Consider the following 26,997-nt stretch of genomic DNA (forward strand, 5'->3'; position numbering starts at 1 on the left):
CCTCTATCTTCTTCTCCTCGGGCCGCTCCGCACCCATGGCATGGGGGGAGGCTCCCGCTCTTCTCTTCATCTTCTTCTCTTCTTCATCTTCTTCTCTTCTTCTCTTCTTCATCTTCTTCTCCAGCCGCTCCGCATCCATGCTGGCATGGAGGGAGGCTCCCGCTGTGTGACGCGTCTCCTCTTCTGACGGTTCTTAAATAACTGGGGGCGGGGCCACCCGGTGACCCCACCTCCCTCTGACGCATGGGACATGACGGGACTTCCCTGTGGCATTCCCCGTGACTTTTTATGACAATAACTTGCATATAAGCCTTTAAAATTAGCACTTTTGATTATTCATGTTCGTGTCCCATAGACTTTAACGGTGTTCGCGTGTTCGAACGAACTTTTTTCCTGTTCGCATGTTCTGGTGCGAACTGAACAGGGGGGTGTTCGTCTCATCCCTACTCTGTATTCATTGAAGAGATTTCCCACCACTTCATGTCTTTGTGACCTCCTGTTACCAGTAGAGGAAGTAAGGGGAAATCGCACCAATCAGGACACAAACGGCAGTAAATTTTGACAGGAATTTTAACCCACCCCCACTCGATGCAAAACTTTAAAAAAACACCCCCTTAAACTAACCTTGCGTGCACTCCCTCATCTCTACTAGTCATGACAATGCCAAAACTTTAGCCTAAACGTAACCAAAGCCCACCAGTTGAATACCTGGGAAAAGTAGTGACACCACAACTTCTCTATGGAGAAAAGGGAATGCTTATCATTTGCAGAGATCTTCAAACAGGTTTGAAAACATTTTTGAGTTATAACAAGTACTTCCAGTGCTCACCCCAGCTTTTCCCAATCATCATTATATGATGAAGTTGGTTGGCTGAATTGTGAAATATTGGTTATGAATTGTGGGTTTTTAAACAGTTACAGAAAAGGTTAGTGTATGGAAATGCCAATAAGGGTATATGGTAAATAGTACGTTTCATCAGCACTTTTATTATTTATATAGGCTTGCTGAGTCTCAGTATATAACCTGTCTTTTATTTTTTTATTTTTTTTTACAGCAGTGTGGAATTTGTTTGCAAGTCTATGCCAGTCAATCTTAAACCCATGAATCATTTCCTCATGTTGTGATTAGAGATTCTATAGTGATAATGTAATATTTAAAAGCCTTTTACATCCTGCTTGCTTACCCTGCTGTCAGCTTCCAAGACTTCTGCTCTTGAACAGAAATATAATTGCCAGCTATTCCTTTGTTGTCACTCTTTACTGGTGACTGCTACTGTGAGCTTTCTAAGAATTGTGCTTTGATTAATCCTCATACAGCCCTCAATTCAGCATAGAACCAGTTTAAGACATTCTTAGTTCATTCTTATCAATTGTTACATTTTACACATGTATTTACCATATTTATTTTTTTTTAGTATGAATAGTACAGTAATATTCAATGTTTGCTACAAATAAACATTGAGGATAACAGTACTATTTGCATTACAAAAAGATATGGTAAACACAAGTGCAAAGTGTAACAATGGGTTAAAGTGTTTGCTTAAGGTGATTGTAGCCGTATTAGTGCGACAGAAACAGTTGAGTACTGTCCATGATAGTACTCTGGGATCTAGAGTAACTTTGGAGTACTGCTGGGACCTTGAAGAAGGGGACATATCCCGAAAGCTTATCCTGAAAAATTGTATGTTAGTGCAAATAAAAAAAGTATCACGGACAGTACTCAACTGTTTGCTTAAGCTAAGCGAAATAGGGATGTTGGAAGGCTTGGTGTACAAAGAGAATGATTTAATTAGTATTGCTGAATCTTGGCTTCATTCGTTACATGGTTGGGCTGTTAATATCCCTGGTTATGCTCTCTTTCAGAGAGACAGGGTAAAGCAAAAAAGTGGTGGTGTCTGTCTGTAAGCAGGTGCAGTTAGCTAGTCTGCCTCTAGGTGGCTCTGTTCCAGAATAGTGTCTTGTTACAGAGAATAGTGTCTTCAGGTGTTAGGTCCCTTTTAGCTAGAGTCCTCCTGTAGTGATGTAATGGGTCCCACATATAATCCAGGTTGGGAGGAGTAATAGTGCAGTTGGGGCATGGGAGACAGAGACCCCACTATCAGGGAGATGTAGTCAGCTAATGGAGGCCCTGGACAGAGCCGGAAGGCAGAGAGAGGTAGAAATGCACCCAAAAGAGCTGGCTGTAGACATACTGACTTATAGTATTGTATTGTAACTGTACTGTCTGCCCTAATGTTGCAAGGTGCTGTGCAAATTGTTAGCGCTGTATTATAATAATAATAATAAAAGTGGCGGAGCCTAGAGCGGGTTCCAAAAGGCCTTTTAGAAGTAGACCAAAGCCAGAGGTGACTGCAGTGATCCTGTCTCAGAATGACAAAGAATACAAAAAAAAGAAAAACATAGTCATAAAAATTTAAAAGAACAATGCCAGTACGATAAACCCCCAAAAATCTATAGATATATTAATAGTAAAATGGTTAGGTCTGATCAGGTAAGTCCCTTACAAAACCGCTTAGAGTTGGTGACTGGGGACAAGGCAATCTAAATACCTTCTTCGGCTCCATGTATACAGAAGAAAACGGTGGTGCTCAAAGAGTAAATCAACTTTTCTTGAGAAAAAAACCTTTCCCTCTGGATGATCTATGCACATTGCAAGGATTTTAACAAACTTTGTCGCCGATTGCCACCTTTTGTTATTCTGAAGAATTAGCTGCTTGTTTGTCTGTGTCCATGTGCAAAATGAGTCTGTATGTCAGAGATTTTATCATCATTAATCAGCTGCTACACCTACATGATTCTAATAAGGAAAGTGGTCTGCCTCACTTAGGCGTGATTTCCCTCTGAGAGTATCTCACCAAAAATGACATTTTGTTGCAGGGGATGCCTGAGATCTGGGAAAATCAGTTAGCCAATCACACATGCAGGAAATTACATATCTGGGGGGGGTTCTGTGTACAGAACGCCTCCAGGTAGCCATATTGCATTGCATTTTACTGAAAAAAAAAAGACAATGCTACAGATTGAAATGGAAAGGTCATTTTTAATAATATTCAATTACAATATGACTTGTGTCACAGTTATATACACTGTATTATTTTTTTTATTACTTTTTTTTTTACCATGAAAATGACGTTTCCCTTTAAGACCATAATGGGGATAGTATTGCCACAGCTTCAAACGAACCATTATGGCTCAAAATTGATATGGTCCATGAACAGATATAATAAAAGGGAATTACAAATATAAAAACATGAATACTTTGGAAAATTACAAAGAATATAAAGAAAATAAAATCTAGATTGTAAAAATTCAAATAAAATTATAGTAATTGGGTCAGGTCTAAGCATGCAGGCCCTCAGAGTTAGTAAAGGGGGACAAAGAGAAGGCAAATCTAAATACCTTTTCCAGCTCTGTATATATAAAGGATAATTGTGAGGCTCAAGCCCATAATGAGGATAGTAATGCCCCAGCCTTTATGGCTTTATGCTGCTTCTTGGAAAATCTGCAGTGGCTGCTGTTGTAATGCTACTAGTTAATGTTATGCCTTAAAAATGGGCTGCACAGTTGACCTTAGCGGGTAGACTTTCCACAGTGGCTTCAGGCTGTTTTATTGATAACAGCTGTTAAAAGATGTCACAGATAGGATAATGAGAATACAGCCAGTTGTTGAACACTTTTCTGATAAAACAAAGACTGCAGTTAGCTGAGTATTTCCTCCAGGACATATATACTCTAGGCATTATAATTAAGTTGTCTGAGACTTTCTTTTTTTTTCATTTGTTTGTAATTGGCCAATGTTACGGTCACTTTGCTACATGCTTCTTAATTATTACTGCCACTGTTATTTTGTGTTTCTCTGTTCCTTTTTTTTGTAATTATATTTTTATGTCTAAAAGTATAATTAGGCAGAATAGTTTGTATCACATGCCTTTTGTAGCCCTGTATAATTGCTGTCAGTCTTGTCAAGGAATTTTTTAAACACCTGGCAGACATTTTTTTGTTCAAAGTTATTTCAGCCTCCTGCCTGGATGTTGAAAGAGTCATCACGTCAATTTCAGGAAGCAATTTGATTTATACAGCACAATAATATATTTTATGTCGGCTGCCTGTTATTATTCCTGTGTTTTATTAAGCTGCAATGCAGCAACAAGTAAAGTGAAATAAATGTTAATATAGGTTCGCAACTTTTGTTCAGAGATTATAACAGGCAGGTTTGTTGAATGCAAATACCATTCTAGTGGACTGAAATATGCATAGTCCTTGCTGTTGTGAAAAAAACAAGTATATGTAGATGTCTTTATCAGTGGCAACCCGTAATGCAGGGCGCAGGGGCCCCCCAATCCATGCGCCCGGCCCCCTAATCTACAGTGGGGACGGAAAGTATTCAGACCCCCTTAAATTTTTCACTCTTTGTTATATTGCAGCCATTTGCTAAAATCATGGTCCTAAGTATTCAGACCCTTTGCTCAGTATTTAGTAGAAGCATCCTTTTGATCTAATACAGCCATGAGTCTTTTTGGAAAAGATGCAACAAGTTTTTCCCACCTGGATTTGGGGATCCTCTGCCATTCCTCCTTGCAGATCCTCTCCAGTTCTGTCAGGTTGAATGGTAAATGTTGGTGGACAGACATTTTTAGGTCTCTCCAAACATGCTTAATTGGGTTTAAGTCAGGGCTCTGGCTAGGCCATTCAAGAACAGTCACGGAGTTGTTGTGAAGCGTGCTTAGGGTCATTGACTTGTTGGAAGGTAAACCTTCGGCCCAGTCTGAGGTCCTGAGCACTTTGGAGAAGGTTTTCCCTGTACTTGGCCGCATTCATCTTTCCCTCGATTGCAACCAATTGTCCTGTTCCTGCAGCTGAAAAACACCCCCACAGCATGATGCTGCCACCACCATGCTTCACTGTTGGGACTGTATTGGACAGGTGATGAGCAGTGCCTGGTTTTCTCCACATATACCGCTTAGAATTAAGGCCAAAAAGTTCTATCTTGGTCTCATCAGACCAGAAAATTTTATTTCTCACCATCTTGGAGTCCTTCAGGTGTTTTTTAGCAAACTCCATGCGGTCTCTCATGTGTCTTGCACTGAGGAGAGGCTTCCGTCGGTCCATAAAGCCCCGACTGGTGGAGGGCTGCAGTGATGGTTGACTTTCTACAACTTTCTCCCATCTCCCGACTGCATCTCTGGAGCTCAGCCACAGTGATCTTTGGGTTCTTCTTTACCTCTCTCACCAAAGCTCTTCTCCCCCGATAGCTCAGTTTGGCCGGATGGCCAGCTCTAGGAAGGGTTCTGGTCGTCCCAAACATCTTCCATTTAAGGGTTATGGAGGCCACTGTGCTCTTAGGGACAATAGGTGCAGCAGAAATTTTTTTGTAACCTTGTCCAGATCGGTGCCTTGCCACAATTCTGTCTCTGAGCTCTTCAGGTAGTTCCTTTGACCTCATGATTCTCATTTGCTCTGACATGCACTGTGAGCTGTAAGGTCCTATATAGACAGGTGTGTGGCTTTCCTAATCAAGTCCAATCAGTATGATCAAACACAGCTGGACTTAAATGAAGGTGTAGAACCATCTCAAGGATGATCAGAAGAAATGGACGGCACCTGAGTTAAATATATGAGTGTCACAGCAAAGGGTCTGAATACTTAGGACCATGTGATATTTCAGTTTTTCTTTTTTAATAAATCTGCAAAAATGTCAACAATTCTGTGGTTTTCTGTCAATATGGGGTGCTGTGTGTACATTAATGAGGAAAAAAAATGAACTTAAATGATTTTAGCAAATGGCTGCAATATAACAAGGAGTGACAAATTTAAGGTGGTCTGAATACTTTCTGCCCCCACTGTACATGCAGGGCGCCGGTCGCATAAATTCCAATGGGTTTTTTTTTAAGCATATGATTAGAGCCAGAGGCTCTAATTGGCTTCAAAAAGGAGTGAGCCCACCCACTTGTGTGACAATAGCAAATTAATATTTGCTATTGACTTCCTGACTCTCCTCCCGGGCCATCAGGAAGCCCCGATTGGCCAGGGAGTCTTAGGACAGGGGTGGGGGGGATCGCCACCATCTGTCTCCCACGTGCGGGCGGAGGGGGGGCAGGGGGGGTTGTTAGTTTGCCGCCCCCCAAAATATTGAGCACCAGCAACCACTGGTCTTTATACTACATGGCCAAATTATTGCGTGTTTCCTGTGAAAAAAACTGTTCATGCTAAAGCTTACAAAGACACTCTAGACCAGGGGTTTCCAATCTTTTAAAGCAAAGGGCTGGTTTACTGTCCTGCAGACTTTAGGAGTACCGGACTAGGGCCAGTAGAAGTAGAAAATGTCCTGGCGTCCTGTTCGAGTAAGCAATGCCCTATCTTTGGTGTCAGTGAGAGGAATAGTGCCCCATCGTTGGTGCCAATGGAAGGAATTCTGCCCCATTAGAGATGGAATAGAATATCTTTATATATAAAATCATTTTGAAGTATTTATATTACAGTTTAAAACCCACATAAATTAATATTTAATGACCTTACTAGTGACTCCCTTTACCCAGGGTGGGCTGCATCATCATAGACGCTGAGGAGGAGGGTCATCAGCACTATCACCACTACCACCATTGATAACTCTGCCCTGGGCCCTCACTGCCAATCAGTGTTGGCCTTGTAATCCAGCACCCTGTGTATGGGGAAGGGCTCCCTCTTATAGCCCTCCTCCTGGTTTTGACGTGAAGACCTTACGTCACCTGTGATGATCGGAAGGCATGAAGGCAAAGAGGATACATTTGCCAACTGTTCCAGTTTTGAGGGGAGATTAGGTAATAGGGTCCCCTTTTGGGACACTGGAGTGGGAGGATAGGTTCTCTAGGTGGGAGAGTTGCTTGGGAGGGATGGAGGGGTCAGGGGATGTTTGGCGGCTGGGGTTCCCCCTCTTTGGGTAGCTGACTGACTTGGTCAATGGGTTTGTACTGTTTTTTGTACTTTTGATGTCCAATAAATTATTTTTTATACCACTATAGTAGCCTTTGAGGTGCTTTATCCTGGTGGGGTTTTATAGATATATATTAAGAGTGGAGTTCTCCTCACCTTATAGAGATTTTCTATCATTTCCTGTTCATCTCTGAGACAGGAAGTGAAGGGCAATCTCCCCAGTGAGTCACATACTACTAGTATAAACTGGGGATGTAACCCTTCCAAAAAGTTTTTGTTTAGCATAAATGTTAAGAAAATCACAGTGTATAAAGTGGTTTGAATGACCTAGCCCCCCCCAAAAAAATATTTTTGACCATAATATTAATATCATATTCACTGGTTTGCCTTAGTAGCTTATGCCATTGTAACTGTACATAATAATACAGTGAACATTGTCAATCATTTTGAAAATATGTATGCTTGCTCCTAATTGAGATCTATTGCCGCGTACACACGAGCGGACTTTTCGACTGGACTGGTCCGATGGTCTATCCGACGGACTTTGGGCGGATTTCCTACGGACTTTCCGAACCAACGGACTTGCCTACACACGATCACACTAAAGTCCGACGGATTCGTGCGTGATGACGTACGATCGGACTAAAATAAGGAAGTTGATAGCCAGTAGCCAATAGCTGCCCTAGCATCGGTTTTCGTCCATCCGACTAGTATACAGATGAGCGGACTTTTCAATAGCAATTGGGTCCGGCGGAGTTCCGACATGTTCCAAATTTAAAGTCCGTCAGATTTTCGACTGAAGCAGTCCACTGCAGGTCCGATGAAGCCCACACACGGTCGAATTGTCTGCCGGACTCGGTCTGTCGGACCAGTCCGGTCGAAAAGTCCACCCGTGTGTACGCGGCATATGTTTTTGTGCATGCTTAGCCAATTAGCTTATCTTTAATTACTAGTGTCCGTATACAGTATGGCTGACAACATGACTTACTGGTAGAGGGTGCCATAAAAATGCTGTGTTTAACTATGTGTGTTATAATTCGGCATTCCGGAAGCTTTTTATGTCCTATTGCAGTAAGCCTGGGTTGCCTGCTCTCATTAGACAACACTCATTACATTTATTGCATGCTTGAAAAATATTTACTGACATTTTGCACACCATTGTGTTAAGCCAGAAACAAAATTTGCCTTGCATAAAAAGTAATAAATAAGAACTCAATAACTAGAAGTTTAAATGTGTCTCCAATTAAAAAGGTTTTGTTTAGTTTTGGATAAAATGGGAAGGGTCAGAACCTTTGCTAGGTTTTTACTGATGTCAAGGGTGACATTTTGAAAATTTTTTAACATTGTCACCAGAATAAAAACTGTCAGCAAATCTCCAACAGGCCCATAATAAAAACAGTAGTAGAGATGTGGAAGGCTAGAATCCCCATCACTTTTTATTGCAGTCTATATCCCAGATTTTTACCACGTCTTGTTTAGAAATCCTATGATTAAGGTTGCACTGGACCGTAATCAGAATGCTGTAAGTCTGAGCATGGCTACAAACTGTAAGCACGGTTACTATTATGTTGTGCATCTCAATTGAATAAACTACACCATTGTGTAATTTTTGATGGCATGCACAACATTGTCAGAAAGTGTTGTCTTTCACTATCCTTATCAGCACTCTTGAATTAGCCAGCGGGAGTAAGCATCATTGGGCTCATTCTTAGATCCATAGGGTGGCCATAGACTTTCACAGAAGACCGGATGTGCACCTTCAGGCACTCCCTTCCTGTGGTACTATTATGAATGGCAATATTCAGATTGGCTGAATTTTCCTGTTGACAAACAGAAAAGAGAAGGGGATGAGTGGCACTGGGAGATGTCGCTGTGACAATAAAGATCAGTTTAGGTTTTCTACCGTCAACAATCAACTGTTGCTGTACTGTGGCTGGTTAGAAGGGTCTAAGGCATGGCATGGATCATCTCCCAATTTATTTAAAATTACTACATTGGGAGATCATATACAGTGGGGGAAAAAGTATTTGATCCCCTGCTGATTTTGTACGTTTGCCCATTGACAAGGAAACGATCAGTCTATAATTTTAATGGTAGGCTTGTTTTAACAGTGAAATACAGTATAACAACAAAAATATCCAGAAAAATGCATTTCAAAAAAGTTATAAATGTATTTGCATTTTAATTAATGAAATACAAATTTGATCCCCTATCAATTTGATCCCCTATCAATCAGCACGATTTCTGGCTCCCTGAAATTATACAGGTAATGAGCTCTGATTAAGAGCACTCCCTTAAAGGGAGCTAATCTCAGCTTGTTACCTGTATAAAAGACACCTGTCCACAGAAGCAATCAATCAGATTCCAATCTCTTCACCATGGCCAAGACCAAAGAGCTGTCCAAGGATGTCAGGGACAAGATTGTAGACCACACAAGGCTGGAATGAGCTACAAGACCATAGCCAAACAGCTTGGTGAGAGGATGACAACAGTTGGTGCGATTATTCGTAAACAGAAGAAATACAAAATAACTGTCAATCTCCCTCGGTCTGGGGCTCCATGCAATATCTCACCTCGTGGAGTTTCAATGATCATGAGAACGGTAAGGAATCAGCCCAGAATTACATGGGAGAATCTTGTCAATGATCTCAAGGCGGCTGGGACCATAGTCACCAAGAAAAAAATTGATAACACACTTTGCCACGAAGGACTGAAATCCTGCAGTGCCCACAAGGTCCCCCTGCTCAAGAAAGCACATGTACAGGCCCGCCTGAAGTTTGCTAATGAACATCTGAATAATTCAGAGAGAACTGGGTGAAAGTGTTGTGGTCAGATGAGACCAAAATCAAGCTCTTAGGCATCAACTCGCCATGTTTGGAGGAGGAGGAATGCTGCCTATGACCACAAGAACACTATCCCCTCTGTCAAACGTGGAGGTGGAAACATTGTGCTTTGGGGGTGTTTTTCTGGTAAGGCGACAGGACAACTTCACCGAATTAAAGGAACGATGGACGGAGTCGTGCACCATCAAATCTTGGGTGAGAACTTCCTTCCCTCAGCCGGGGCATTGGAAATGGGTCGTGGATGGGTATTCCAGCATGACCATGACCCAAAATACACGGCCAAGGCAATAATGGAGTGGCTAAAGAAGAAGCGCATTAAGGTCCTGGAGTGGCCTAGAGAGTGTCCAGACCTTAATCCCATAGAAAATATGTGGAGGGAGCTGAAGGTTCGAGTTACCCATTGTCAGCCTCAAAACCTTAATGACTTGGAGAGGATCTGCAAAGAGAGAGCAGTGGGGCAAAATCCCTCCTGAGATGTGTGCAAACCTGGTGGCCAACTACAAGAAATGTTTGACCTCTGCAATTGCCAGCAAGGGTTTTGCCACCAAATACTGACCATGACAAAAAGTCATGTTTTGCGAATGGGTCAAATACGTATTTCACTCATTAAAATGCAAATCAATTTATAACTTTTTTGAAATGCATTTTTATGGATATTTTTGTTGTTATTCTGTCTCTCACTGCTAAAATAAACCTACCAATAAAATTATAGACTGTTCATTTCTTTGTCAGTGGGCCAACTTTTACAAAATCAGCAGGGGATCAAATACTTTTTTCCCTCACTGTATATGATTAGCTTACAGAATACAATATGCATTATTTTGGGAAATTTAGAGTTTAAAAGAGAAGTTCTGTTTTTTTTTTTCAAAAATCATACTTACCTAGGTGGATGCAACATCAGTCCAGTGCTGCATCTGTCCCCCGCCAGCTCTAAGGCTGAGAACTGTGTTATCAAAGACAGCTGATCGCTTGGTACTCAGAGCTCCTTGAGCAGAGAGCCGGTGACTTTCTGCCCTCTACCGCTCGCTCACTGGAGTGCTGGGCTGTGGAGGGGGTGGGAGCCAGTGTTAATTTCTTCGACTAAAACGACAAAAACATTTTAGTTGACTAAATGAATACTATTTTAGTCGACTAAAATACAACTAAAACTAAAACACTTGAGATGACTAAAATGCGACTAATGCCCCGTACACGCGGTCGGATTTTCCGACGGAAAATGTGTGATAGGACCTTGTTGTCGGAAATTCCGACCGTGTGTAGGCTCCATCACACATTTTCCATTGGATTTTCTGACACACAAAGTTAGAGAGCAGGATATAAAATTTTCCGACAACAAAATCCTTTGTCGGAAATTCCGATCGTGTGTACACAAATCCGACGGACAAAGTGCCACGCATGCTCAGAATAAATAAAGAGATGAAAGCTATTGGCCACTGCCCCGTTTATAGTCCCGACGTACGTGTTTTACGTCACCGCATTTAGAACGATCGTTTTTTCCGACAACTTTGTGTGACCGTGTGTATGCAAGACAAGTTTGAGCCAACATCCGTCGGAAAAAATCCTAGGATTTTGTTGTCGGAATGTTCGAACAAAGTCCGAACGTGTGTACAGGGCATTAAACTAAAATGCCATTTTAGTCAAAAGACTAAGACTAAAACTAAACTGAAATTTGACTTCAAAATTAACACTGTTCTGTAGTGCATGTTCATACCTCAATACCATAAATAATAACATACTAGATTTTTCACTCCAGCAGTATATAATGAGTTTGGAAATTGTAGAGAAATGTTAACTAATGCATTACAATTTAATTTCACCCATTAGATTTTAGACGACTAAAATGAGTTTTAAAATGTACTGGAAATTTTAGTTGACTAAATTCTTCTGGAGATTTAGTCGACTAAAACTAAAACAATTGCAGAAGACTAAAATGGTACTAAATCTAAAATCCCATTTTAGTCCTAAGACTAATGCCCTGTACACACGGTCGGACATTGATCGGACATTCCGACAACAAAATCCATGGATTTTTTCCAATGGATGTTGGCTCAAACTTGTCTTGCATACACACGGTCACACAAAGTTGTCGTAAAATCCGATCGCTCTGAACGCGGTGACGTAAAACACGTACGTCGGGACTATAAACGGGGCAGTGGCCAATAGCTTTCGTCTCCTAATTTTATTCTGAGCATGCGTGGCACTTTGTGCGTCGGATTTGTGTACACATGATCGGAATTTCTGACAACGGATTTTGTTGTCGGAAAATTTTCTAGCAAGCTCTCAAACTTTGTGTGTCGGAAAAATTCCTATGGAAAATGTGTGATGGAGCCTACACACGGTCAAAATTTCCGACAACAAGGTCCTACCACACATTTTCCATCGGAAAATCCTATCGTGTGTACAGGGCATAAGACTAAAACTGAATCAAAATTTGCTACCAAAATTAACACTGGTGGGAGCGGCTGGATCAGGCTTTCAGTGGCTTGCTGAGAGGCTGAGCCAGGTACTGGTCCAGGTTTGTGGGTGGATCCCAACCATATTGTCCCAGCCTGGACCAACTCTGTGACATCAGCTCACAGCTGGCTTCTGCCCACTGTCTGCAGAAAATGGTCAGAGGGGTGCAGAACGAACTGTACTCCTGTGATTAACAGGAGAAATAAAGCGAAACGATAATATGATATATAAATGGCTTTATATGATCACTATCCTTACTTGCTTACTGGGCACTTAAACCCCCCTCCTATCCAGACCAATTTTCAGCTTTCAGCGCTGTCGCACATTGAATGACAATTGCGCGGACATACAACACTGTACTCAAATGAAATTTTTATCATTTTTTTCACCACAAATAGAGCTTTCTTTTGGTGGTATTTGATCACCTCTGCAGTTTTTACTTTTTGTTAAAAAAATGTAAAAACTGAATTTAAAAAAAAAAAAAAAATTTTTTTTTTATATTTTGTTATAAAAAATTTAAAACGGGTCATTTTTTCAACCTTCATTAATGTACGCTGATGAGGCGGCAGTGATGGGCACTGATAGGCGGCAGTGATGGGCACTGATGGGTGGCAGTGATGGGCAGCACTGCTAGGTGGCACTGATTGGCACTACAGGTGGGCATTGATAGCTGGCACTTGTGGGCATTGATAGGAGGCACTTGTGGGCACTGTTAGGTAGCACTGTGGGCACTGTTAGGTGGCACTATTAGGTGGCACTGATGAGGCAGATGTGCCTCTTCCACTTTGGGACTGATGTCCCTCACATGCGAGCCGGTGATCGGCTTTTTTTTCTACTCACGCTGTCAGCACTGGGTCAGTTTTGAGTGATGTCTTACCCCACATAGGTCCACGCTTCTGAATTAGTGCCTGATGCCTGCTCCCACTTTCTGAAGACTGGTAGGGACACCTGTTATCCTCCAGCTTTGAGCGCCGCTCCAAGTCTCCATGTAATCACAGTAATAAAAATCACATTGAGTATTAGTCTGCCAGATTCTGGAGCTGATCTCTGGCAGTATCTCTAGGAACATAGAACATTAGAGCTGACTCTAGACAAAAGCTAAATAGGCAGTTGAAATACATTTAAGGGGGTTGTACATTTTGGAAAAATGTTCATCAACATGACCCCTAAGTCTATCAGACACAGTGGGGTTGATTTACTAAAACTGGAGAGTGCAAAAACTGATGCAGCTGTGCATGGTAGCCAAGCAGCTTCTAACTTCAGGTTGTTTAGTCAAGCTTTGACAGTAAAACCTGGAAGCTGATTAGTTTCTATGCAGAGCTGCACCAGATTTTGCACTCTCTAGTTTTAGAAAAATCAACCCCAAAAGATTCTCTAAAGTCTTAAATTATGTGAAAGGCCTACAATGCTCCTAGTAGTTATGGGCCTATGTTCTTTTGCCTAGGCTTTAGGTCAAAGGCGCTTGGGAACAGTGCTTTTTATATGCATGAAAAGCAACGTGTACTTTTTTTAATTCATTATGAAAAAGTGACTTGGTAATGCTGACATCTGCAGTGCTCATGTAAAGTGAATGTAGTGATTTATGTTAAACAGGCTGTATCTATAATTCTGACCAACTTGCTTCTGCCTTCTTTCCTAGGAAGTGTGTAGAGAGCTCTGGTGTCTGAGCAAAAGTAACAGATGTGTTACAAACAGCATTCCTGCTGCTGAAGGGACCCTCTGCCAGACTGGAACCATAGAGAAAGGGGCAAGTCCATGTTCTTTCATATCCTCTTTACTGGATTAAAAAAAAAGTCAAAACACAAGGATTACTATCAATGAAGTATTAGCATATGCTGCTTTCAGATTTTATATCCATATTTTCAAAAGTTGTACTTTTTTTGTATATTTTTGATCTTTCTTTCTGTTTATCTATTCAACCATTCATCTCTCTATCTATCTATTCATCCATCCATACATCAATCAATGTTGACATTGGCTTAGAGTCAGTTCTATATCCTTTCCAACCCTCAGCCCAAATAATGTCAATGATTAGCCTATCCAATGGTGGAATATGGAATGCTCCATAAGACAAGAAATTTTGATGGACCCAAAATGCCCCTTGAAGTTACTTTAAGTAAAGGCACGATGGAAGAAATTAGGATTTGTTTTAATTTGTACTAATCAGATGCAGATCGACTGTAAACTATTTACCCTAAAGACACATGAACATGACATTAGTTACTCTCTTGACAATTTCAGAACAGTTGTGTGATGATAGTGACTTCTATAGGTACCTACCATTCTCTACAGACACCAGATGGATGAATTCTGCGGTGGGGAGTCTGTTGGTTGGTGCTCAGGGAATCTGCAGAATATTTAAATTCGTATACTCGTGCAGTGTGAACCTGCATTCATCTAACACTGTGGACAATTGACTTTATTCATTTGTCTGATCTTTTTTGATCCAGTTACCATCTTATGTCTAAAAACTAAAAAAAAAGTTACTCCATTTCGTCGGCGGTGACACCATAGAGGCGCAGATTTCCCAAGAGAGGTTCCCCCATCCTACCGGGTGTTTGGCCAAGCTCTACTCTTGAGCTCCCAAGTGGGGGACATCTCCTCTTTTGGGGTGGATTCCATCTTAATAAGGTATTTTCTTACAAGCCTCACTTGTTACTGTTTCGAGTAGACTATGACCTTTGGAGGAGCTTGCTTTTATGTTGTGGCCGCGTTAGAATAAATCTCAAGTTTTGAGTGGATGTGCCTTAAAGATTGTAGTGCTGCTACCTCTTATATCCACCTACTATTTTGGGCTCTTCCATACCTCCAGACATTTAAATTGTAACTTGGTTCACCCTTCCATACTCTTTCTGGCCCCTCTTTGAACCCACATAGATGTCCGTGCCCTAATAGAGTGGACAGATATTAAAATATTTATTAGCCACCCTGGGAGGTGTTTTCCCGTTGGCCCAATGTTGGGATTTGGACGCTGTTTATCATCTGGCATTTCAGAGTCCTCACTTGGAGACCCATTTGCCCTTTCCCTGGATCTGTTCCTGCCTGTTGTTTGTCTTTTAGAGGTCAATCAAAAGTACCTACCCAATCTGTCCTGAGGAAGCAAATCTTTTGCGAAATGCGTTGACAAGCATGCACGAAGGAGTTATGGACCCGACTTTTTTTATATCTACTCTTATTTTCTTGTATATCGATGGACCTTCAATGCCTATATGATTGGATCCATGCCTCCATGTTTGTAACTGGGTATCTGTTGAACTATTGTTGAGTAGCGGGTGTTGTAGTGATTTTATAGTGTGTGTTTTTTAATATTTATTGTAATAAAGATTATTTTGTTTTTACATGAACTGCCTCATGTTGTGCCCACAAAGTCCGCTATGTTTTCAGAAGGTCTAGTTTACTTTCTCAATCCTTTTTTCTAATATTTGGATGTTGGCAAGGTGGGGGTCCTCCTTCCTGACAAAAGTACATAACCTCAGTATAAATGTGCATGTCTCTGCTGCCTAAAAGGCTTCTTATTTTGGCTGATAGGTCTGAACCAGGAAAAAAACCCACAACTCTTATGATGATTTAATTGTGATGACAGTCACGTGTTTTTTCAGAGTTTTTAGCATATTGACATCACATTAGTTGCCACTTGGCTTTGTATTGGACAGTCCAGCTTTTATATTTGCTGTTTTCTTCTTTTGTTGCTGTGCATTGATTGTGCCTTTTTGGGCACTCTACACACCAAACCAGACAACTGCCTTTGCTGTTGCCTATGCTCTGCTCTGTGTTATTGCTGGTCATGCTGGCTATGTAAATGAGCCTGCATAGATTTTGGAAGGCTTCATTCATAAACATATCATGTTGTGCTGTAAATGATTATTTAATTTTTTTTCATATTTTTTGATTGTTTTTATGTATTGTCACATTGTTTTTTTATAAACACCTTTGCAATGTACTTAGCTATTCTCTATCAATTAAACATAGTTAACAACAGGATAAATTGCAGAATAAAATGACCGTTTGTATGATGAGACGAGGAGAGAAGTTTAGAAGAGTTATAACTGATTGTTTATTGCAATGTCAGTAAAAACAATTATCATTCACAGCATGCCTTGAATGTAAATTTTGGGAAACAGTTGAATTGATGGCTTTAGCTACGCTTCAAGATAAGCACTACCCAGTTTTACCAAAGCTGCAACAGCTCTACGTCTCCATTCAGTTTTTAACAGGCGTAAAGGTGGTAATTGTAGTTAGTAAGATGTTTTTAATTACCTTAATGCATCTTCGGTTATGGTGGTAATAAACCCCAAAACAAAAATGTATTATATTGCAGCTTACCAATTCATACATGCTGTATTCATTTTCTGATTTTATTTTCACCTTGTGATCCTGCCATTAAGTTGATTATCTTTCAACCTTTAAAAGTGAAGTTTGGGTGTTTTTTTTAAGAATTATACTCACTTAGGTGGATGCAGCATCACTCTGATGCTGAATTTGTCCCCAGCCGGCTCTAAGAATGAGAACTGAGTGATCAAACACCACTGAGTGCTTCCTGAAGCTCTGGGCTGTGGAGGGGAGCCTAAGAGCCTGAGCCAGGGGCCGTTCCAGGATCCTGGGTGGATTCCAACCATATGGTCACATTTTCCCCAGCCTGGACTGGCTCTGTAATGTCAGCTGACAGTGGGTAGGGATGAGCTTCAAGTTCGAGTTGAACTCATATTCGACTCGAACATCAGCTGTTCGCCAGTTCGCAGAACAGCGAACAATTTGGGGGTGTTTGCGGCAAATTCGAAAGGCGTGGAACACCCTTTAAAAGTCTATGGGAGAAATCAAAAGTGCTAATTTTAAAAGCTTATATGCATGGTATTGTCATAAAAAGTGTTTGGGGACCTGGGTCCTGCCCCAGGGGACATGGATCAATGCAAAAGAAAGTTTTAAAAACGGCTGTTTTTTCGGGAGCAGTGATTTTAATAATGCTTAAAGTGAAACAATAAAAGTGTAATATTCCTTTAAATTTTTTACCTGGGGGGTGTCTATAGTATGCCTGTAAAGGGGCGCATGTTTCCCGTGTTTAGAACAGTCTGACAGCAAAATGACATTTCAAAGGAAAAAAAGTAATTTAAAACTACTTGCGGCTATTAATGAATTGTCGGTCCAACAATACACATAAAAGTTCATTGATAAAAACAGCATGGGATTTCCCCACAGGGGAACACCGAACCAAAATTTTTTTTAAAAAATGGCGTGGGGGTCCCCCTAGATTCCATACCAGGCCCTTCAGGTCTGGTATGGATATTAAGGGGAACCCCGCGCCGAAATTAAAAAAAAATGGCGTGGGGGTCCCCTTCAAAATCCATACCAGACCCTTCAGGTCTGGTATGGATTTTAAGGGGAACCCCATGGCAAAATTTTTTTAAAAATGGTGTGGGGTCCCCCCAAAAATCCATACCAGACCCTTATCCAAGCACCCAACCTGGCAAAATCTTTGGGGTCACCCGTTATGTAACCGGGTGACCTCGCCACCTCTTACGTCACGGGGAAACCCGAGTGGCCCCGCCCTCCCTTATTTAAGAAGTGTCAGAAGACGAGAAGCATCACACAGCGGGAGCCTCCCATCATGGATGCAGAGTGGCCCCAGAACGAAAGGAAGAAGATGCCGCGGAGGAAGATGCCTGACGAAAACACCGGAGCAAGAAGCAGATGATCTGAGGAAGAACCAGAGGAAGAAGAAGAAGGAGGAAGAAACCGAAGGAAGATAGAAGAAAGAATATAGAAGAAAGAAGATGGAAAGAAGAAGACTTTAAATAAAGGAATTGTCAAAAACTCTCTTGTCATTTTTAACATTTTTGACACTTTTTTGTGAAATGGTAGGGGTACCTTTGTACCCCCTTACAATTTCACACAGGGGGGGCTGGGGGCCTTGTTAAAGGGGGCTTCCAGATTCCGATAAGTCACCTGCCCACAGACCCCCACAACCACCGGGCAAGGGTTGTGGGGACAAGGCCCTTGTCCCTATCAACATGGGGACAAGGTGCTTTGGGGGGACCCCAAAGCACCCTCCCAATGTTAAGGGCATTTGGCCTGGTACGGTTCAGGAGGGGGGGCGCTCTCTCATCCCCCCCTCTTTTCCTGCGGCCTGCCAGGTTGCGTGCTCGGATAAGGGTCTGGTATGGATTTTTGGGGGGACCCCACGCCATTTAAAAAAAAAATTTTGGCACGGGGTTTCCCTTAAAATCCATACCAGACCTGAAGGGTCTGGTATGGATTTTGAGGGGGACCCCCACGCCATTTTTTAAAAAAAAATTTGGCGCGGGGTTCCCCTTAATATCCATACCAGACCTGAAGGGCCTGGTATGGAATTTAGGGGGACCCCCACGCTATTTTTTTTTTTACATTTTGGTTCGGGGTTCCCCTGTGGGGAAATCCCATGCCGTTTTTATCAATGAACTTTTATGTGTAATGTTGGACCGACAATTCATTAATAGCCGCGAGTAGTTTTAAATGACTTTTTTTCCTTTGAAATGTCATTTTGCTGTCAGACTGTTCTAAACACGGGAAACATGCGCCCCTTTACAGTCATACTATAGATACCCCCCAGGTATGAAATTTAAAGGGATATTACACTTTTATTGTTTCACTTTAAGCATTATTAAAATCACTGCTCCCGAAAAAACAGCCGTTTTTAAAACTTTTTTTTGCATTGATCCATGTCCCCTGGGGCAGGAGCCAGGTCCCCAAACACTTTTTATGACAATAACTTGAATATTTGCCTGTAAAATTAGCACTTTTGATTATTCATGTTCGAGTCCCATAGACTTTAACGGTGTTTGCGTGTTCGAACAAATTTTTGGCCTGTTTGCATGTTCTGGTGCAAACCGAACAGGGGGGTGTTCGGCTCATCCCTAACAGCGGGCTTCAGCCCACTGTTGGCTGAACACAGGTTACGGGAGAGCAGAACCAAAGGTGTCTCTGTTGCTTCTCCATCCAGAGTGGAGACACCTTAAAAGAAAAGTTGAGTTTTTTTTGGAATCATACTTATCTAGGTGGATCCAATAATGGTCCAGTGCTGCATCAGTGCCCCTCTATCTCTAAGATTGAGAACTGAGCGATCAAACACCACTGATCACTCGGTTCCCAGTGCTCTATGTTCGGAGAGCTAGTGACTGTCAGTCACCATCTCTCTGCTGTGACCCCCCCCGCGACCTTACTTGAGTGCTGGGCCCGTGAAGGGGGCAAGAGCGGCTTGCTGAGATACTAAGCCAAACGAGCTTTGGCTGTTCTTCTCCTTTAAGACAGGAAGTTTGTTATTGGTCAGATCACCAGATGAAAATAAAAAAGCCCAGAAAAATGTAAAAAGCCTAAAAATGTAAACTAATGCAGCCACCACATTTAAGGATTGGTAAGCTGCATGATTTTTTTTTTATGGAGAGGGGGGTTAATACCACTTTAAATCTTTCATTAAAGTGAGGTTCTTCTTTGCTTTGGGATATTAAATATCAGTGTTATAAAATTTCTTCCATAGTTGGTAAGACATTTGTAATGTAATGAGATTGTAAAAAAAAAACAAATGGTAGCAGAGTGTATTTTACGAATGGATGCTAGTGCTGTAAAAGTGACCCATGAAATAGAGCTGCAGACTGGATTTGTGTCAGACAATGGCCACTGTCATCTGGTCTTAGCATTGACTCCTGCTATATTAGTCAGGCTATTTTCAACAAAGATTATACTGCACTTTGACTTGCAAGCTGATGTTCAAATAAAGAGAATGAAAGCTTTTAGGCAGCTGTCACCCTTTATTAATCCTTGCTGACGGCTTCATTCAGAAACTCTGACCTGCTGTCACTTAGAGTGGCTTTTCCATGCCGACTTGAGATACTGTTTGTTAGCATAACTTACTGAATTGATTGGCCATTAAAGGGACATGATTAACAAAATTAGGAAAAATTAGGAAAAATACATCATTTTGTTTTTGAGTAATAATATAGTTACCTTAACTAATAACTAATAATATATCCATTGTAATATAAAAGCTGTGTTTCAAAAAGATCTTAAAGTCAACCTTTCCTAAGAGAAATGTGGGGGCTGGCATTTCCTCCATTTGAAAATGCCAGTTGTTTGGCTGTTATGCTGACCCAATGACTTAATACTGTCAGAATTACTGATCCAGAACTAGTGTGCAGATAATGAAACGCAACGTAAAAACAGAAGTCCTTGTCTGCATAATTGTTAAATACTTACCGGTAGTGTTTTTCTATACAGTACATCAATTATTTTTATCCTTCTGCAATTGACCTTCTAGCAAATCTGACTACTTCAGAAGAGTCAATTCCCCTAGTGCAGCCCCATTCCTCCTTGCATGTCATAGCACTCTCCTCTTTTGTGAGTGTCTAAGTACTGTTTGTACTGGCCCAGCTCCTGCACACATCCCCTATATAATTTTTTATGTCTCCGCTGGGGGAGGAGCAAAGTAAAAAAACTGTAGATTGTCATTTGAGTGATAGTTGAGTCTTCTGGGGCTACTGATATCACTTCCAAGATGTCGGTTCCCAGTAGTAGTCTCAGGTTTTCTGGATCTCTACACAAGGGAGGCTTTCACGGGTAAATTACATGGATAAAATACATTTAATGTACATAATGCCATAGTGTCTCTTTAATATGTGATAACTGGATATAGCTGGTTTACTCTCCAGCCACATTGTACTTGTTCTTCCAACAGAGTTGGAAAGGGGGGCATTGTGTGCATAAGACATGTAAAATTCATGTTAGTGGTCTGTGGGATTCAAAATTGTGATTTTAGTGGTCTGTGAGGTCCGAAAGGTTGGTGACCACTGGGTTAGAAGACCTTTGCTGGTAATTATCACTAATGTTTCCTCTGAGAAAAGCAATTCTTCCTGTGTTTTTCATCTACTCTCACTTTCCCTCTGCAATAAAATATGGAGAAGGTGCTGTAAAAGAGTGAGATTTTAAAGTAGAAGTACAGCCAAAGGTTTTATTCTGCACTACTGTAACCGGTTTTCAGCAGACAGCGGGCTTAAGCGGGGGGGTCGGGGGAGGGCAGAGCAGAGAGCAGTGACTGACAGTGACCAGCTCTCTGCTCATGGAGCCCTGAGAACCGAGTAATTGGCGGTGTTAGATTGCTTGGTTTTCAGACTTAGAGCCGGTGGGGGGCAGATGCAGCACCTTGATAAGTATGATTGTACAATAAAAAAAATATCCATACTTCTCTTTTAAAGCCCCAAACATAAATAATTTTCCTAGAAGCCCTCTTTGTTGTGCCCAGCTCTTCAGGGGTAAAGAGAGTGAAAGCCTAGGCCAATTATTCACAATTTTGATGATTATATCTGAGTCCCAGTGTAAACTATATTCACGTAGAAGATTGCAAAGCAAGGTTCCTTTATTGGAGTGGGTGAACAGGGTCCAGTGTGTGTCCCACTTTTATTGATTGGTGTAGATTGGTGTAAATGAGATGTCCTAGCCCTGTGATGTCATTGTCCTAACACTAATTTAGAAGCTTATTTACGTGCCAATATGCAGGGAACATCCACTCCCCACAAACCTGCACCATCATGGTTGGATCCTGGTTACAAACCCCTTACTGTAAATAAGTCCTGTGTTTGCTTTTATGTTCTTAATTGCTGACCATTACATATGTTACATGCAGCTATCATTTGTAAGTCTGCTCAGTGCTGGTGTTTTAGTTTTGGCTGCATGCAGGTTGAATCACTGACTGGTTTCTCATGCAGGTCCTCCAGTGCCGAGTCTGGGAGCTTTAGTTTAGATGTTCACCCACTTGCGACCTTTGTGATTGAATCAAATTTTTCCTGTTATAATTTTAATTAATTAGCCTCATTTGGGTTTATTTAGACAGCACAGAGAGAACAGGCTTCATAGATAATTCAAGAAGAAGAAATTGCTAACCCAGATGATAAGACTCACAAAGGGTTGTGTCTGCAGCATAGTCATACCTGCTAGCTAATTCCTAGTACATACAAACAGGAGGTGAAGAGGAATACAGGGTTAAAGAAAAAGGGCTGAAAGTTTTAAGGAGCAAGCACTTCTAGTGTCACTGTCCCTACTTTTCAACACTTCCTTGTAAATTGCCCTCTCCCTTAATTCCCCACATATTCCCATCGGTCCTTTCCTATGATGAGTTGAATATTGCCCAATAGGAATGCCTGGGAGGCAGAAGGGGGCAGGCAGATTTTGACAGTACCAGAAAGTGCTGAGGCTTTGCTTTAACAGAACAGCCCTGCATTTGGACAAGAACAAGGAACAGTGTCTAACCTCCTTCTCATCCTCCTTCAAAGCATTATATTTACCACTATATTATCGGGATCCTTTTAATAATGCATAAACCCCAGCAAAACACATAAAATATCATGATACCGCAAAGGTGTTTCATTACTCTGCATAAAATATGAAATATGATTTCGTACTTGGATTAGGTATTTTTTGTTTTGATCTATTTTAAGTGTAGTAATCCTATAATTTGTCTTTTACAGAGCTTGTTGTATTTTACGGGGATTTGTAAAAGGTTATTTTTTCACCCATAAATTACACAGAAGTATAAATATAATGTAGACCATGACAGAGAATTCTTCTTTATTCCCCAGCAAACATTCTATAAATCAGAAGGAGATGAAACACAACTCTAAAACAGGCTTTACTTTCAGTTGGTGACTACGGGTCATGTATAGTTTAGTTTCACTGAGTGGCGCTGGCAAATTGGGAGCAGTTTAATCCGGGTTTGTGTTTGTCATTGGCAGCTTATGTGCTGAATTGGGTGATGAAATGTATTTAAGTTCATATGCCTAAAAATAAGAAGTATAGTTTGCAAACTGCTCCCTACCACATGTAACAAAAGCTCTTTAAGAAGTATGTAAAACCTACTTACTTATATGTTTGTACAGGGATTTGTAGCCAGTGCTGGTGAATAATTTCCTTTACTGCTATCTGTTTCAGTTAAGTGCTCATGCTATGTTTATTTTATAGATCAGGGCAGGAAGTAGTAATCTGTAGAAAGGTGGAGTCATTGCCCATAGCTACCCTCTCATTTAAATCTTTCATTTAATGGGTAAATGGGCAGTTACTTTAAGCGGAGTTCCACCCATAATATAATGTTTACATCAATCAGCAGCTTTCTGCATAAACAACAACATTTGGGCCCAAATTTTTTTTTTACTTACTCTGTCTGCATGGTTGCCATGGGGTCCCTTCTAATCTGCCACTTCTGGGCCGCGGCGATTTATGTCATATCCCACGGTGCCTATGCTCCTACGAGATGTGTGTCATCATTTCCCAGGAGTCAGTGGGCAGTGCCGAAGGATAGCATTGCGTTCTTTCAAAACAGGAAATGGCGCAATCAAAGGCGGATCTACACACTGTCAGCGTTACGCCCGGCTTACAATGCACATGTGCGAGCTTGGGAGGTGCATGCTGGGTAGCCAGCATGCACCTTATCCCAGAAGAGAGTCCTAGTGGGCTTCACATGCCCACAATCAAGATGGAATCGCTCAGGAAGATGAAAATAAGGTAAGTAAATGATAAAAAATAATGTACTGGGAACAAGATTGAAATGTATACATGCGTTAATGTATATTATCGCATACAGGCAGAAGGGAAGCGGAAAAGAAGAAAAAATATGTGGACGGAACGCCACCTTAAAGAGGACCTGTACTGTGGAAGGAAAGTAACAGGCAAAAGACTAGTCACCAGTATTGCCTAAAGACTCTCTGCAGCTAAACCTTTCACATTTTACTAAATTACCATGCCTTGTCCTGCACTGTATATCTATGTAGAGGCTACCATTTTCATAGAAGCAGGGCTTTGCTTCTTCATGTCAGCTGCCCCCTTATGACTGGTGATCTGATGGTGGGGTATTAATCAAGAAACACTGGTAAAGATGCATAAATTATAACTCCACAGAATGAATGGAGTAGAAGCAAAGACATACTTGCACTGCTTGTCCCCAGGTACAGTTTTCTCTCCAGAAAGGGGAACAGTAAGCAGCACTGGAATAACTTCCTCCAACCTCACTCAAGATCACGTTAGACTAATGCCCTGTACACACGGTTGGACATTGATCGGACATTCCGACAACAAAATCCATGGATTTTTTACGATGTTGGCTCAAACTTGTCTTGCATACACACGGTCACACAAATTTGTCGGAAAACCTGATCGTTCTAAACACGTGACGTAAAACACGTAGGTCGGGACCACAAACGGGGCAGTAGACAATAGCTTTCGTCTCTTAATTTATTCTGAGCATGCGTGGCACTTTGTCGGAATTTACGACAACGTATTTTGTTGTCGGAAAATTTTATAACAAGCTCTCAAACTTTGTGCGTCGGAAATTCCGATGGAAAATGTGTGATAGGGCCACACACGGTCGGAATTTCCGACAACAAGGTCCTATCACACATTTTCCATCGGAAAATCCGACCGTGTGTACAGGGTATTACAGTCATAGTCATAGTACTTTTAATAATGTCTTACTGCATGCAGACAAAGCTATGAGGCTCAATGGAAAACGCATATCTTCACTGCTTAAGTTCATGTCCATTTATTTGTTTCTCCAGATCTCCTTGCATCAGCTAACCTTTACCAACCTGAATGTTTAGTAGATATATGGGAGAACCAAGAATTTGAATGCGTTACATGATCTCCTATAAATTGTAATGTAATTGTAGCACTTACCCCCAAAGGGGTCACCGAATATGATTCAGGTCTACCTTACCAGTTCAGAGGCTGCCAGTCCCAGACACAAGCTCTAAGCACACCAATAACACAGACTAATGCCCCGTACACACGGTCGGACTTTGTTCAGACATTCCAACAACAAAATCCTAGGATTTCTTCCGACGGATGTTGGCTCAAACTTGTCTTGCATACACACGGTCACACAAAGTTGTCGGAAAATCCGATCATTCTAAACGCGGTGACGTAAAACAGGTACGTTGGGACTATAAACGGGGCAGTGGCCAATAGCTTTCATCCCTTTATTTATTCTGAGCATGCATGGCACTTTGTCCGTCGGATTTGTGTACACACGATCGGAATTTCCGACAATGGATTTTGTTGTCGGAAAATTTTATATCCTGCTCTCAAACTTAGTGGGTCGGAAAATCCGATGGAAAATGTGTGATGGAGCCTACACACGATCGGAATTTCTGACAACAAGGTCCTATCACACATTTTCCGTCGGAAAATCCGACCGTGTGTACGGGGCATAAGGGATAAGGTGCAGGATACTCCAAGAATGTCAGCAAAAATAAATAAACAGAAGGAGAGATTTCCAATTGCAAATTCTGTAGCATCAGTACTTACCCGGGGTAGGGGGACAGCCAACTAATCGGAGACTTTGAGACTTTGTAAGAGCAGTCACAGTCCATATAGCATTTAATCCCCCAAAGCACAAGCACACCTGGGATCCCAGATTAAGGTCCTACTCACAATATCCAAGGACAGCTGTCTGCCACCCAGCCTCCATGGAACACTCTTCAGTGAGGGAGAAAAAAATCTTCTCCAGACCAACCTCCACAAGTAATACCCTCCAGGAGGTATCTTTTAGACAAACTTCTTTCAGGCCCTCAGCCAAGCACAAACTGAAGCCCAACAGAAACCTTTCTCAGTAACACACACTGACTGCCTCCCAGGGACAGCACCCCCAGGAGAATGCCTCCTCTCAACAGGCCTCACAAACAATTATCTTCTCCCCCTGGGGATTGGCTCAGGTCAGATAAAGATTCATAACTTTAGTGGCTGACCCTCCTACTTTGTCTCTGGAAGCTTCTTCCAGAGGCAAGCAGGACAGACAGGTGCAATCAACCCCCAAGCTTAGGTAAACCTGGCCAAACCTAAAAAATAGATTGCTGCTCCACTAAGTCCAAAACTAAATTTAGCCTGATTAGGACGGGGCGCTACATCATGATCACAAGGTCTGTATTCCTTCTTAGCAGACAGATTCCCCACTGGAATGGTTTTGCTTACTGACTAGCCATGCAGCCCACACTCAATAAAGGGCCCTTTCCCCCCTTGAAATATGTGCATCTAAAACAGATAATCACAAATGTTCCTTATTGCTTGAGAGAAAATACTGACCTAAATATGGCCATTCCCTAGTAATACTAGAAGAAATCTAAACTCAACAAAACAACTTGGTTACTTCAGGGTCAAATAAGCAATGCTTCCTTCTTTGTCCCAAAAGGGTGCAATCCACTTGTGGCACTGTTAGCTATTACTGTATCAAGATATAATTGACCTTATTCACCTTTCATTTTATATTGTCATCTATTTCACAAAAACTGAATCAAAATGTAATCTTGTAATTTTGACCTAACTCATATAGTCTACAGTATTTTGCTTACAAGGTATCAATGCCATTAAAAAAAAAAAAAAGGTTAGCACAGGGAAAACATTAAATGTGTAAACCCCCTACCTCTCCTAGGTCTCATTCACTCGAGCAACTGCGCAGCCCGGTACAAGAGCAAAGCAACGTGCCTAATGTCCTATTGCTTTAGTTCAAACCACTGAGATTTTTCTTAACAACGCATAGCACACATATAATAAACACACCAGGACACACGTGCTATGCTCACAATTGCGCTTGTAATGCGGTTTGAATAGGCCCCTAATCTACATATCATCTGAAATCAGATTTGTTTCAAAATGTAACATTGTGGCATGTGGAGGTCTGGGGCAGTGCTGTATCATCCATGGGCTGATTTCTTAGCTTACTTTACTTTTTATAGTAAAAGACTCACAAGGTACGTGTGCACCACTATACAGAAATCTTTCCAATCCT

At 41.5% G+C, this 26,997-nt stretch overlaps 1 protein-coding gene across 1 annotated transcript in view; it reads left to right on the plus strand.

Moving 5' to 3' along the window:
- The window catches only part of ADAMTS6 (ADAM metallopeptidase with thrombospondin type 1 motif 6), a 504,558-nt gene that overhangs the window by 319,418 nt on the left and 158,143 nt on the right, over positions 1-26,997 (plus strand). Inside the window, exon 12 of the mRNA XM_073623564.1 lies at positions 13,846-13,953. Within this exon, the coding sequence (XP_073479665.1) occupies positions 13,846-13,953 (108 nt within the window). The remainder of the gene's footprint in view (positions 1-13,845; positions 13,954-26,997) is intronic.

This window comes from Aquarana catesbeiana, linkage group LG01, assembly GCF_042186555.1.
Source record: "Aquarana catesbeiana isolate 2022-GZ linkage group LG01, ASM4218655v1, whole genome shotgun sequence".
NCBI classification, from domain to species: domain Eukaryota; kingdom Metazoa; phylum Chordata; class Amphibia; order Anura; family Ranidae; genus Aquarana; species Aquarana catesbeiana.